Raw genomic sequence first — 13,009 nt, forward strand, 5'->3', positions numbered from 1 at the left:
TCGAGGCTTTGATAGCTCTGGCTTCTGTTGGCAAGGGGCATCATCATCATCTTTTCTCTGGACTAAACAGTCAGGGCGAGAGGAGCCACTGGTGAACTTAATTTTTATGCCTTTGATCCATTGCCTATGTAGATTCTGCATACTTTGTGGTCCATTGGTCAACCCAAATGGAACCATGGTCATTCCATCCAACACCTTAAGATCTTCGGCCTCTGAGGTCTTCGTAGGGACATCGACAAGATCATCCACTATCAGAGGATCTTCTTCATCTGTACTTTTATATCATGCTTCGTTTTCTTCCTCATCATTTTCATCCTCTTTCTCTGGAGGCTCTGTCTCTGCTTCTATAGAGGCTCTATAAGAGAAGAATAGATCTTCTGCCTCTGCATCTGCATCTGCTTTTGCTTCTGTCTCTGCTTCTGTGACTGTCTCTGTTACTATCTTTGTGACTGTCTCTGCTCTGTATCTATTTTGTCTCTGCGACTGTCATGTAACAGGGAGAATAATATATCCATGCTTCTATTTTACTATCAGAGGTGATTTCAGAAGTCAATTCAAGTTGAGGCAGGAGGTATTCTCCATGGACAAGGACTTTGCTTCCCTTGGTAGTTGACTTACAGTGCCCACTGTTAGGGACTGTGCCTTTGTTTTCTTGGGAAAGATCTGTTTAATAGCCTCTTTGTCTCCTGATGTACCATCTATTACTTCATTGGAGGAGTTAGTTAAGACTTCGATGGATGTTGATCCATTGCATTTTTGCGATCCATACAATTTCAACACCACTTTGTTGGGTCCTCTGCCTAGAGTTAAGGTTCTTTTGAACCAGCCCATCCTGGCTCTCACTTCAAAAAGCCAAGGTCTTTCCAACAGCAGAGGGTATGAGGTCCCATAAGAATTTGGTTTGACCACCAAATATGACAGCCAATAGTCTCCCCCTACAAGGGTTGTTTTTACATATGGGAGGATGCCCAATGGTTTAATTCTGCTTTGGTCTGCCAATCTGATAAGCCACTGTGTAGGTTGAATTCCTTGCAACCCTAAGTCCTTCATTGTCATATCCATCATTATATTTACTGATGAACCTCCATCAATCAATGCATCTGAAATAAAGCATCCTTCTATCCATACACTAATCTCTGGGGTTCCAGGATCTAGGAAGGCATTAGCCACATCTACTTCCTTTACATGCTCCAGGGGCCTTATGTTGAGATATCGAGCTCCACTCGTGATATGCCAAGGTGACCGTTGTGCATTTATGTCACCGACTTATTAGCTGTAGATGCGGTTGGTACACCGCCCATGAATAATAGCTACATGACAGCTATCCTTATCTACTCTAGTTCGTGGCTCAGTTAGTATGCCACCTTAGTTAGTTGAGTTAGTATGCCAGCTTAGTTAGTTGAGTTAGCAGAGACATTGGGAGTTACAGAATCATCCTTGTTGCCTGTTGATGCAAAATCGTCGCTAGGAAGTGATTGTGTGGTCAAATACCACTTTTGTCAGTTTTGCAGATTTGCCCTTGTGAGGCTGAAGCTGTGTTCTTTGCAGTGACAGAATTTTTTGCAGTGTTCTGTAATGGTGTTTGATTCTCTTTCACAGATTGTCACTGAAAAGCTTGACAAGAACAACTTCCAAGCATGGAAGTTTAGGATGACAAATTTCCTTATGGGAAAAGGATATTGGGAATTCATTGCAAGAAATGAAGAAGAACCAGTTCTTCCTGATGTTCCCAATCAATAGCAAATGCAGGCATTTAAAGCATGGCATGAGAGAGCTAGGAAAGTTATGTACTGGATGTCTATCAGCATTTCAGACTCTATGATTGTGCATATTCAAGATGCAAGTACGCCAAAGGAGGCATGGGATACTTTGTCAAAAATGTATAGCACAAATATGCAAGCCAGGAAAATGCAGCTCAAGCAAGAGTTGCACAATGTGCAAAGAGAAAATATGAGCATCAATGACTACCACATGAAGGTGAAGAAGACTGCTAGGACAAAAACCACTCAAGAAATTGAGCCAACTAGGATAGAAACCATGAAGTCAAACTACACCTATCAAAAGAAGGGGAATCAACCTAACTTGATTAAAGTACATCCACTTAATGCAATTATCCAATATCCAAGGAAAAGTTGGTACTAAGTCTTGAGATAATAAGTGAAAAAGAGAAAGCTAAGTGCCCTCCCCATAGTACTATTCTAGCTTCACATGAATACCCAAATGTGGAAAAAGTCACCATCCACCAACACAATGAGTAGCCATGAGAGGCACCAACTAGCTTGCTTAGGAGTCCTAGGCCTCCTAAAAGCTCTTCACCAATGCAGAAACAAGAATCCTAGCAGCAACAACATCGCGCAACTACTCAACCCATGCAAGTAAACCCTCAACAATAGCCAAGGATATTGCCACACCCAACCAAGATAAGGATTTGACCAAGTAGTCAATCTCAACCAACAAAAGAAGCGAGTCCTCTGACTCAACTACTACTACTTCCCAATATGAATCTCAATAGTCACAGCCCCTAGCCATGACAAAACCCACATCCACAGAGAAACAAGCCCTTGTTATTCCACTCTTAGAAATGATGTTTCAAGAAACAACTTTGTCACTTCCAAAACCCCCAATGCACCTCAAGCCTAGGCATAGGAAGAAAACTCTCAAGGAGATGGCTAATGAGATAGCACAACAAACTAATGAGCCATCAATGAAGTGCTTGGTTTGACTAGATGTAAAAGTGGCATTGCTTACACGGGCATATATCTACAACAACATTGGGAAACCAATGGACAAGCACAAATAGCTCCTAGAAAATCATGTAATGTGGGACAAGTAGCAACACGTTTGCTCTCATTGCATGACCATTGTTGAAGAACTCACAAAAGGTATACCAAATCCATAGCTAGAGAGTTGTATTTAATTCCCTCTTTTACACCGATCTTCATGACACGAACAAGGAAAAACTAGACACATTAGAGCGAAAAGGAAATTAACAAGGTATCTTTGAGCATAAATGGCATTTTAACCGCAATCTAGAATAGCTAAAATTAGCCACCAACTAATGAAAATAGATTAGCAAAGGAAAGCTATTTGGACCTCCCTACATGAATCCAGATATGTTTCTCCAACATCCCTATGAGTGTTATCAATTGTCTATAATGTCGAGCGCACAACCACTATCCAGAATCATCCCTTGTATGATAAACTCCTTGTCACCGAAGAAGACCTACACATAGCTAACAAGCTTGGAGTAGGAAGCATGGTGCTTGACATCATTGCATACGTATTTTACCTTACTCAAGTCCCAACATTTCTAGAGAGCTATGCTTCAATTCAATACAACCTTGACTTCTTCAAGTGGTTTAATCTATAGATGTGTAACCCAAAACCTGATCTATCTCCTAATTTTTCCGTAACGCAGCCCACTTCTTCATCTAAGGATGCAAAGTTGAGAAATTGGCTCATGAGCTTCCCTCACATGGCTAGAATAGGAAATCATCTCGCAACTCTAGGCCAAGAATCTATACCTCTTAGAGGAATCCTTAACAAAGGCCATAACAAGAATGGATCACAATCCTTAAAGACACATCCATAAGGACCCAAAAACACAAATGAATCCCTTAATCCAAAGAATTCTTCCGAATAAACTAGGATCTAAAATAATATTTCCCATCAATTGCTACCAATACCAAAACCATTTGACTCGGTAGTTACTACTTCCCATTGAGATGTGGAAACACAATAGTCACACTTCCTAGCTAGGAACAAACCCACCAACTTGGCCAAGGAATATATGCCTACTACCTCAAAAAGAGTACTACAAGCACCAACCCAATGAGCCCAAGTGAGTTAGCAATTCTCAAGTCAAGCCCCATCTGACCAAAACCTTTAGCTCAGCTAAAACCTAACTTGTGCCTAAGAAGATTAAATGACATTGCAACAAAAATTGTCCACAATGAATATCAACCATTGATTATTTGCCTTCACAAATTGAGTGATAAAATCATGTTCCTTGCTCTTTGCCTTGTCTCATGCTAGAATCCTCCCTAAGGAATTTGAGGATTACTTAACATGGCCACTATCTTGGGAAGAGCAAGAACATCTCAATGAGCAATATGGTGATCACCTAGATAACCTTCTATGACTCATTCCAATGGAGAAAGTTGAGGAACACCATTTGGTCCCCACATTTTAGAATCCATTATGTCCCACAACCATCAAGGAATTATTAATGCAAGAAGAAAAAGTAGAGAATGGTAGCTCATTTTCACATGTATGGTACACCATGAGAACCTCAATGATTGAACTCAAAAGTTGGCTCATTACCATTTTAGAGAAAAAACAAGCCATTTGGAAATCCCAAATTGACTCAATGTATGTAGCTCCAACTTCCTTCCAAGTACTTACCATTTTACAAAAAGTCACGCTAACCGGACGTCTCTTAGACATTTCCTTACTCGATGAAATCTGATCCTAATAACAAGGAGATGTGGTACTTGACATTGCAATATATCTGACCCTAATAACAAAATTACCACATCTTCTAGACACATATGCTGCTCTCCAGTACAATCCTGATTTTTATCAATGGTTCACAGCTTAGCAAAGTAACCTTGTACCATAAGAACTTGTACATTACAATTTCATATGCAACAAAAATTATAAAAATAAATATCATTTTTAGACAAAACAAAAAGATCAAAATACATGCACACCATACTATTAGTATCCTTACAATGCTTGGAAGCATTGCAACATTTTTCGTACAGCGAGGGAGCAAGTGGAGGCAACTCGCTGTTAACAACACAAATGGGGAAGTGATATTAACAGAAATCTTAAAATTTTTCATTAAGTCCTTGTTGAACTCAACTATATACACTCTCAAACTTTTATCAAGTGAATGTAGATAAACAGGTGAATGATATGCCTAAAGCAACAACAAAAGAGCATAAGTCAATGAGCTATGGAAGACCTAAATGAATCAAGCAAGGTTGAAGACTCAAATGTATAAGGATTCTCAATAAATTTCTGAGGGAATGCAAGAAGAAAGCCAACACTAAGAAGCCAACTTCGCTAAATAAATTTCACATCGTACCTCAAGCTCTCTACCATTCCAGTATGAAGAGCAACGGCTACCCAAGAACTTTGACCATCACTCAAACTTCCAACTCTTCATCAACAACAAGTTCTTCACAGCTTCAATTCGAGGCTTAAAGATCGACCACATCTACTTTCTTGAAGAGTAATCATTCTCAGTCTTTCTCGAGCCCTTAAAAATATGCTATCACTTTTGTAAGGCTATAAGCCCCATTGTATAGCATTATTGTATTATTCAAAAAAATAAGAAGAAAGAGAAAATAAAATAAAAATTAACAAATGCACACATGATCACTACATTACACCTGGGGGTTCTCAAATTACATACCTTCAGTGACCTTGGTCAGTCGGCTCCATCCCTAATCCCCTAGCCCTTTTGTTTATTTCCTCCACATTCACTCAAGTCACATCGAGTGCAGGACATACTTGGGAAGCATGCCTTACCTATGGTTAGACCTATCACCCTAGATCACTTACACATTTTCTTCCTTGTATCACATCAATGCCTTGACAAAGCAAGGTGAAAAAGTGTTGGAAGAAGAGGCCATTCTCTTTAAGTAGCTACAACTATTGGAGACTCTTATTCTCGGCCATTCAACTACGATACATCTTATCTAGTTAATAATGATATCTTTAGAACTTCTTCAAGTGTATTTTTAGTCTAGCAACACTTTTTTCATTTTCTTCGTCAACAATACCACCACGAGGAGCCAAAATGGATATCTTCTAACTATGTGATACCTAAGTATTCACATGCACTCATGTAATATCTGCACCATAACCTATGTACAATTTGGATCCTCAAGTGTAGGACAACACTTTAGATTCTCTTGGAATTCAATGACCCATCTCCAAAACCAAAACAATATGTCATGTGCATGATAAGAAGACTAGCACTACACCTAGGGAGAGATTGCACAAAAAGTTTTCAATTGCAAGTGCTTAAGATTCCAAGGAGTAAGTTGCCATCAACTTTTCTTCAAGATCTTCCATCACCTAGGGAGAGATTGCACAAAAAAGTTTTCAATTGCAAGTGCTTAAGATTCCAAGCAGTAAGTTGCCACCAACTTTTCTTCAAGATCTTCCATCCTCAACTTATACTTCTAATCTTTGACTTACCATGGGAATGTACTTTAAGACCATCAAAACCCAACAAGAGAATCCCAAAACCAAAACACCTATTGTCACTCCAACAACAACTTATCTTACAACAAGAAGCATCAATGCCATTGACAACCTGAAAAACTCCTCCAAGGACAATATACGATGGTCCCTAGCATCCACATCTTCAATGCAGGTTGAAGCATGTAACCTACGAGATAGAGAGTGCCATGGGGCTAACACTTGTCTAGGAGGAGGATAATGTTAACCACTAGGAGTAAGGAGTTGCAACATGCAAGCAAGCACAGGGAGCAAGCCTAATTTTTCATATTAGTCTTTGGATTATTAACCACAATTTAATGTGCATGAAGCACTGACATCCTCAAAATGCCAAAAGGTTGTCGCAAGTGTATTTATTTATTATGTAAATATGCAAGTTGGGTATGATCCTTTGCAACTTGTAATGATAGTATAGGCTCCCGTTAAAAACTACAAAGGTTCTAGTTTGTTCTCACCATAGAAAAAGCATGCAATAAGAGATTATTGATCTTAATGCCCAAATAGGAAAACCCTAACCCTAAAAATCATGTATAAAAATAATGAGAATGAATAGAACAAGCTATTCATATGTGTGCAAACTTTGTGCTCTTGCCTTCTCCTTTCATTACGGGAGAGTAAGTGAGGATGAGTTTAAGAGACTGAGAGCAAGAGAGTAAGAAAGTGAGGGTGAGGGACCAAGAGAGTGAAGATTTACTCATCTTCTCTCCAACCACTCTCTCTTGCCATGTCCACGCTTCACTTTCACATGTGGAGATAGTAGATGGTTGAGAGTCGAAGGAGCACTCACTTGGATCATGGAGTGTGCAAAGTGCACCCCGGATTGAAGGAAGGTTATGCCACTCACTGCAAACGAATGCTTTCATTTGTGTGTATGAGACTATGTGAGAGGTAGTCGTTGATTCTTGTGCGTCGAAGCTCTTGAATGAATAAGGGTGTGTCCAACGTCTCACTATGTTGAGCTCATATAGCACAACACAAACATTGACAAAAAAATTCATGGCAATTATCCCCTTAAATAATCCACAAGGGTTAAAACATTTTTAATTGTACTTCTTTTGAGAATGCAATCATTCAAAAGATGATAATGTGTAACCATTCTCCAACTCTTTGATTATAAGTCCTCGTGTAGAGATTAACACGTCTTAAGTCCTTTCATATAATCAATAGGTATAAGATCGTAAGCTCTCCTTCAAATGATGCGACATTTATCTTGCATGGACAATTCATTATTATCCACAATCCATGCATATTTAGTAATTATCTCCATTCTTATTATTAATCTAGGACCACTATGGACTTGTTCCATGCTTTGAGCTATAACCTAATGGCCTTAAATTCTAGTTTTTATGTCAGCCATCTTTTCGAGGAAAGTTAGGGGTTCTTCCCTTATCAAAATAACATCTTAAATAAATATCTCTACCCCTAAAAAGAGGGAGATTGTCATAGTTTTGCTCTAAGATTAGTGAGACGATTCTTGCATAAGAAAATAATGATTAGTGACAAGATTATGCAAATGACCTTTATCCCTCCTTCTAAAAGACCAAAAGAAATTTTAAGCTAATTTCCCTCCCACGCCCCCAATAAGTGCATGCTTAACGCCTCTAATGCTCATGTCAAATGCAAATATTTCAATCATTATACCACGTATTCAAACCATCCAAGGGGAAGGGAAGCCTTAATTTTTAAGGTTTATAGCCTGAGTTTGCCTTGTAGCAATTCATCTTATAGTCGATGCATTCGATTAATGCTTACAATTAGTTTTGAGTTCAGATGATGATTACCTTAAGGAAGTTATTACTCAATTCATCATTGATCATTGTGATGAAGGTAACATACAAATCATGAAAAATGTCCTTCATGCAAGAACAATGGGTGTTTATGATGAGGACAATGCAAATTGTGGCCCTAATTGGACGATTGTTATTCTTTTTTAAAGGTTTTTAAATATTTGCTTGCATCCCCTCTCCATAAGCACAGATTTATGCAAGCACTGAGAGGGGTGAGCATATAACAATGGTTGACATCGTCACTATACGAGTCAAACATATGAATCTCAACACATGACACTCTTTGCAACGGAAGCCCTTTTGCTTTCATAGTGCTCTAGAATGGCCTTAGCTACGTATTTAGTAGTTGGATGCTCACACACACACACACACACACTCTCTCTCTCTCTCTCTCTCTCTCTCTCTCTCTCTCTCTCTCTCTCTCTCTCTCTCTCTCTCTCTCTCTTTGAGACTGCTAAGAAAGTGGTTCCTAATATGAGAGTACCACACCAAACTTCATGATGTGAAAAAAAAGTACACTTATAATGCCTATATCCACCTAATAAGCTTTTGATAAATTGCCAGTTTATCCTTGGTGTCTTCTTTTTAGAAGTGGAACCTGACTTCACATATGCTAGTCAAAGAAAGAAGCATCGACCCTTAAATTATGCTTGGGAATGGATGCCCTCATTTTCTCAAATACTATGATACACATGGAGCTAACAAGTAGTCAATAATAATAATACAAATACAAATTAAACCAATAAGCAATACATAAAATAATCCATAGAAGAAACAAATAAACAAATAGATAAATAAGCCATATAAAAATCCATGGAATAATCAATCATTTAAATCCTTAACCCTAAACATACAAAGTTATGTGCAATTAAAAATAAAAACATGCACTCACATGTAAATGCTATTACTATATTATTTCAATAGCTATATACACACTTCTCATTTTTATAAAAATTTGTAATTAATCAATATTTGGTAAATGTATCATGATTTGATTCCAAATCTTTTATGTAATTATAATGAGCAACTAATACATGTTAACAATTGATCAATGATCACTACACTATAATGTTACAAGCCACATCGAATGCTCATAATAGTACAAAACAAAACAAACAATACATGAAATAATACATAGAACAAACAAACAAATAGATAAATAAGCAATACAAAAATCCATGGAATAATCAATTGTTTAAACCCTTAGTTTAAACTTATGAAATCAAGCACAATTAAAAATTAAAAATTATGTACTCGTGAATGCTATCACTATATTATTTCAACAATTATATACACATACTGCTCATTTTTTTATTAAAGTAAAAAATTATAATCAATCAATGTTAGACAAATGTATTGTAATTTAGTTTCAAAACTTTTATACAATTTTAATGAGCAACTAATACATATTACATGAAAAAACTATAAAACACACAAGTAAACATATAATAATAATCTTTAGATTAATAGATTTTATACCTTACAAACATACACAAACGCAATGTATTGTATACACATATTTATATTACAATTTGCAAGTAATTATATTTACATGTATATAATATTTGAACATAATGTAATTCAAGGCATAGTAATTTACAAACAAAATAATAAAATTAAATACAACTTACAAAAAATAAGCATAAAATTAAAACACATGTTTGACACTAATGAACTAATTTTGCCCAATTAGAAACAACATAGTCCAATTAGCATCAAACAATAACCATACCATAAACTAACGATGCCTAAGCTAAGATATTAGCTCATTTAAAAAGGATTGCACATATCTAATTGCTACTATCTAATCCAATGCTTCATCTCAAGGATAATTGCAACCCTTAGAGAACCAAATACCCAAGATTTAAAGCACTTTGTGATTGCCCCAATGTTTTTCCAAAGACAAAAACCAAGACTAGCATATAATCAAGGATTGCTTTTTACTCTCCCTAAAACAAGCAACACAATCTTGTCTACCATATGCTTTGGTTCTTTGTTTTTTAATATCTATATGTATAGAATGAAACCTAGCTTATCGATAGATTCCCAAAACCATCGAGCCAATGCACAAGATACTCTCAAGGTTTTGCCCAATAAGAGTTCTTCCTCCAAGAAAGATGCACCACCCAAGAAACTCACCGAAAGGCTAGAAAAGTAAGAAATGCAATCAAGATTCTCTATATATAGAGGTTTTTTCCATGTCTAGATGGCCCGTCATGAAATCTAAATTTCCCAATAAGCCTACCGAGCTACTATAATAGCCCAACAAGCTCCTAAAGATGTGGCAAATTTCCAACTAGTGGACTAGCACAGCCAATTTTACTTGGTAAGCGTATATTTTAACTTGAACACAAAAAGCTCAAAATTAATAACATATTACTGCCAGATTACAAAATCGTAGTTCACAATCCCTAGATAATACTTGAATTGTATAATAAGAAACAAACACTTAGTTCACCAATTTAGATGTTTTCCAACTACATGAAATTAAAGACACCTTTATAAAGTCAAAAGCACATGCTCCCAACTCTCCACCACATTGCATGGCACTCCTATACCTCTGCACACCACATCCATGGAAAGCTTCTCTTTTTTCACCCATTTTGCCATCTCATCTAACAATAGATAAATTTAGTCTCGTGGCAACATTTGCAATATTAAGCAAGAAGCATTGATATCACAACTATTTGTCAATTCAAGCAAAGCTCTAATTAGTATTGCACAACTCTTGCCCTTGAAAATTTTCCAGCCATCTTAACAAGTCCATCAAGTCTTCCACACCTCTTCTTTACCCTTGCGCAAGTTCTCCACTCATCTCAACAACACCCACCAAGACCACTGACAAACACCAACCCATAGGCCAAATGAATACTTAGAAGAATACAGAATTACAATGAATAATAACCATCCATATAATATTCATCTAAAACATACCAATTAAATTGCAACACATTTCAATCTGGGCAGCCAAACTTGAGAAAAGAGACCTTTCTCGATGCTAGCTTTGAGAGGGTGACAATGCTCAAAGGAAGCTTGCTGAAACATCAGAAAATCTAAGAGGCTGAGCTACCCAGAACATCCCTTTACAGAGTTGTCTAGTTGGGCATCCATTTCAGTTTAGTTAATTCATACAAACCTCGCTTTGATAGGCCCAAATTACCTTTGCGCCTGTGGTGGGACACCCATTCAACAACTCAGCCCCACTCAGGTTGTCTTCATTTTCATAGCTTTACAAATTCCAGTAACAGCATTGATTTGCTCTCCATATACACCCAATAGACATGGCCTTCCATGCCTTTCATCATGTCCACGACCACCAGCACATAAGCACCAAGAATATCAGGTGCTACATGGCATATCCTAGCACCCTAAGTATGTCATTTAGCCCGTAAATGCAGTTTCAAACCTCCAACTTCCAAGCCAAAAAGGGCCACTAAGCATCTTAGTACTGACACTATTGCTGCTAGACCCAATCTATATGTCATTACAAGTGATGTTTCCATGATACAGTCTCAGCATTGTCTGCAACTTGAATGTGCATTAATTAAACTCTGTTTAGCATACTCACTAAATTGACTTGAAAATAGGCATGTGGACAGCGTGTCACACTTGTATTCATTCTCCTGGTTACAGTTTGCAATCAACATATGATTATGCTCAGCTCAGTATTACATGATTTCAGGCCTGTGCAAGTAGAAGAAGAGCAGCCTTCACAATCCAATGATGGCACTGCACTTTCCAATACTTAAAGAGTGTAAATGGTGCAGCTATGCACCGAAACTGAATAAGCAGGATGAGTGAGATAAGCACACTGACAGGCTAGTAATGAGATCAAATAGATAGAAATCTCCACCACCCCCATCATCAGCATGACAATCTTCATGCCACCTCCGTAAAACTGCAGTAAGCTCTTCTTGTTGGTGAACTTCAGAACTGCTCTTGTTCCAAAAAATAGAGCTCTTTTACAGAAACGGTGTTAATGATAGTCTCTATACTTCTCAAGGCCCAATGTTAGCTAGGTCAGATGATGCAATTTAAAAGATCCTGTTTCTTTGATACACTTTATATGATTCTGTTTCTTATATCTTCTAATTTCTTTAGTATCTCCCCAGGGGTGCGATCCAGTTCATCTGCAATTTTTCTCTGCAAATCTGGTGCAAGAGTAGGATATTGCTCGCAAAGATCGCCATCTATTACATCCTGCTCAAATATAAAGAAAAAAAAAATTGATGACATTACCAAAAATGAGGCAAACAAAGACTAGTTTCACAGATTGAAGTTATACCTTCACAGGAAAATAGGCAGAGCGGAAGGCCATGTGATCTCGTCCACACAGGGGAGGATGCTCTTGCCGAAGATGCATTTCAAGGTGAGAAAAGAAATCCACATCTTCTCGGGATGTAAAGGGGAGGAGAGCACCAATACTTCCCATCACTGTGCCATAGAGAACACATTCCCCACCTCCAGGAATTAAAGAAGCCTTCTGAAGACATGTTACTACATCACCCACATGAAATTGGATTATTTCTTCAACCTTGTTTGGGGCTCCATTCAATCTTCCTTGTTCCCACTTAATTTTTCCTCCAGTTGGATCATCTTCAATTTCTTCTGACACATCATGTGGCAGCCGAACGAAGTAGACATTCCCAAATTTGTCTGCTCCTGCCATTGTGTCAAAATCTATATGCAACGTTGCAGTCAGCCATCGTGGACAACTATCATCAGCAAAGGCGTACAGCTGGTTTTCATCCCGCCGATATTTAACGTAATGGAATGACTGCATTCAGAAAAAGTCACTGTTAACTGACAGTAGATTAGACGAGCATACAGGAATATTCTAAACAGATGATTAGAAAGTTCACATATCGAAGAATATTTTAATCAGATCAAAATACTACTTGAAATTTGCAAACAACTTTATCCCAACTAGTCCATAGGTATATTAAATCACCCCTAACTATAGTTGA

At 37.6% G+C, this 13,009-nt stretch overlaps 1 protein-coding gene across 1 annotated transcript; it reads right to left on the reverse strand.

The window, feature by feature from the left end:
* Positions 1-11,611: 11,611 nt before the first annotated feature.
* LOC148008417 (spliceosome-associated protein 130 A-like) lies at positions 11,612-12,841 on the reverse strand. Its single transcript, XM_087674242.1, has 2 exons — positions 12,328-12,841; positions 11,612-12,242 (listed from the first exon to the last, which is right to left on the reverse strand). Exons 1-2 carry the CDS (start codon positions 12,823-12,825, stop codon positions 12,105-12,107), a joined length of 636 nt encoding a protein of 211 aa, XP_087530368.1. The 5' UTR covers positions 12,826-12,841; the 3' UTR covers positions 11,612-12,104.
* Positions 12,842-13,009: the final 168 nt, after the last annotated feature.

Source organism: Lygodium microphyllum, unplaced genomic scaffold (assembly GCF_053477565.2).
Source record: "Lygodium microphyllum isolate KBCC unplaced genomic scaffold, Lygodium_microphyllum_v1.1.10 scaffold_145, whole genome shotgun sequence".
NCBI lineage: Eukaryota > Viridiplantae > Streptophyta > Polypodiopsida > Schizaeales > Lygodiaceae > Lygodium > Lygodium microphyllum.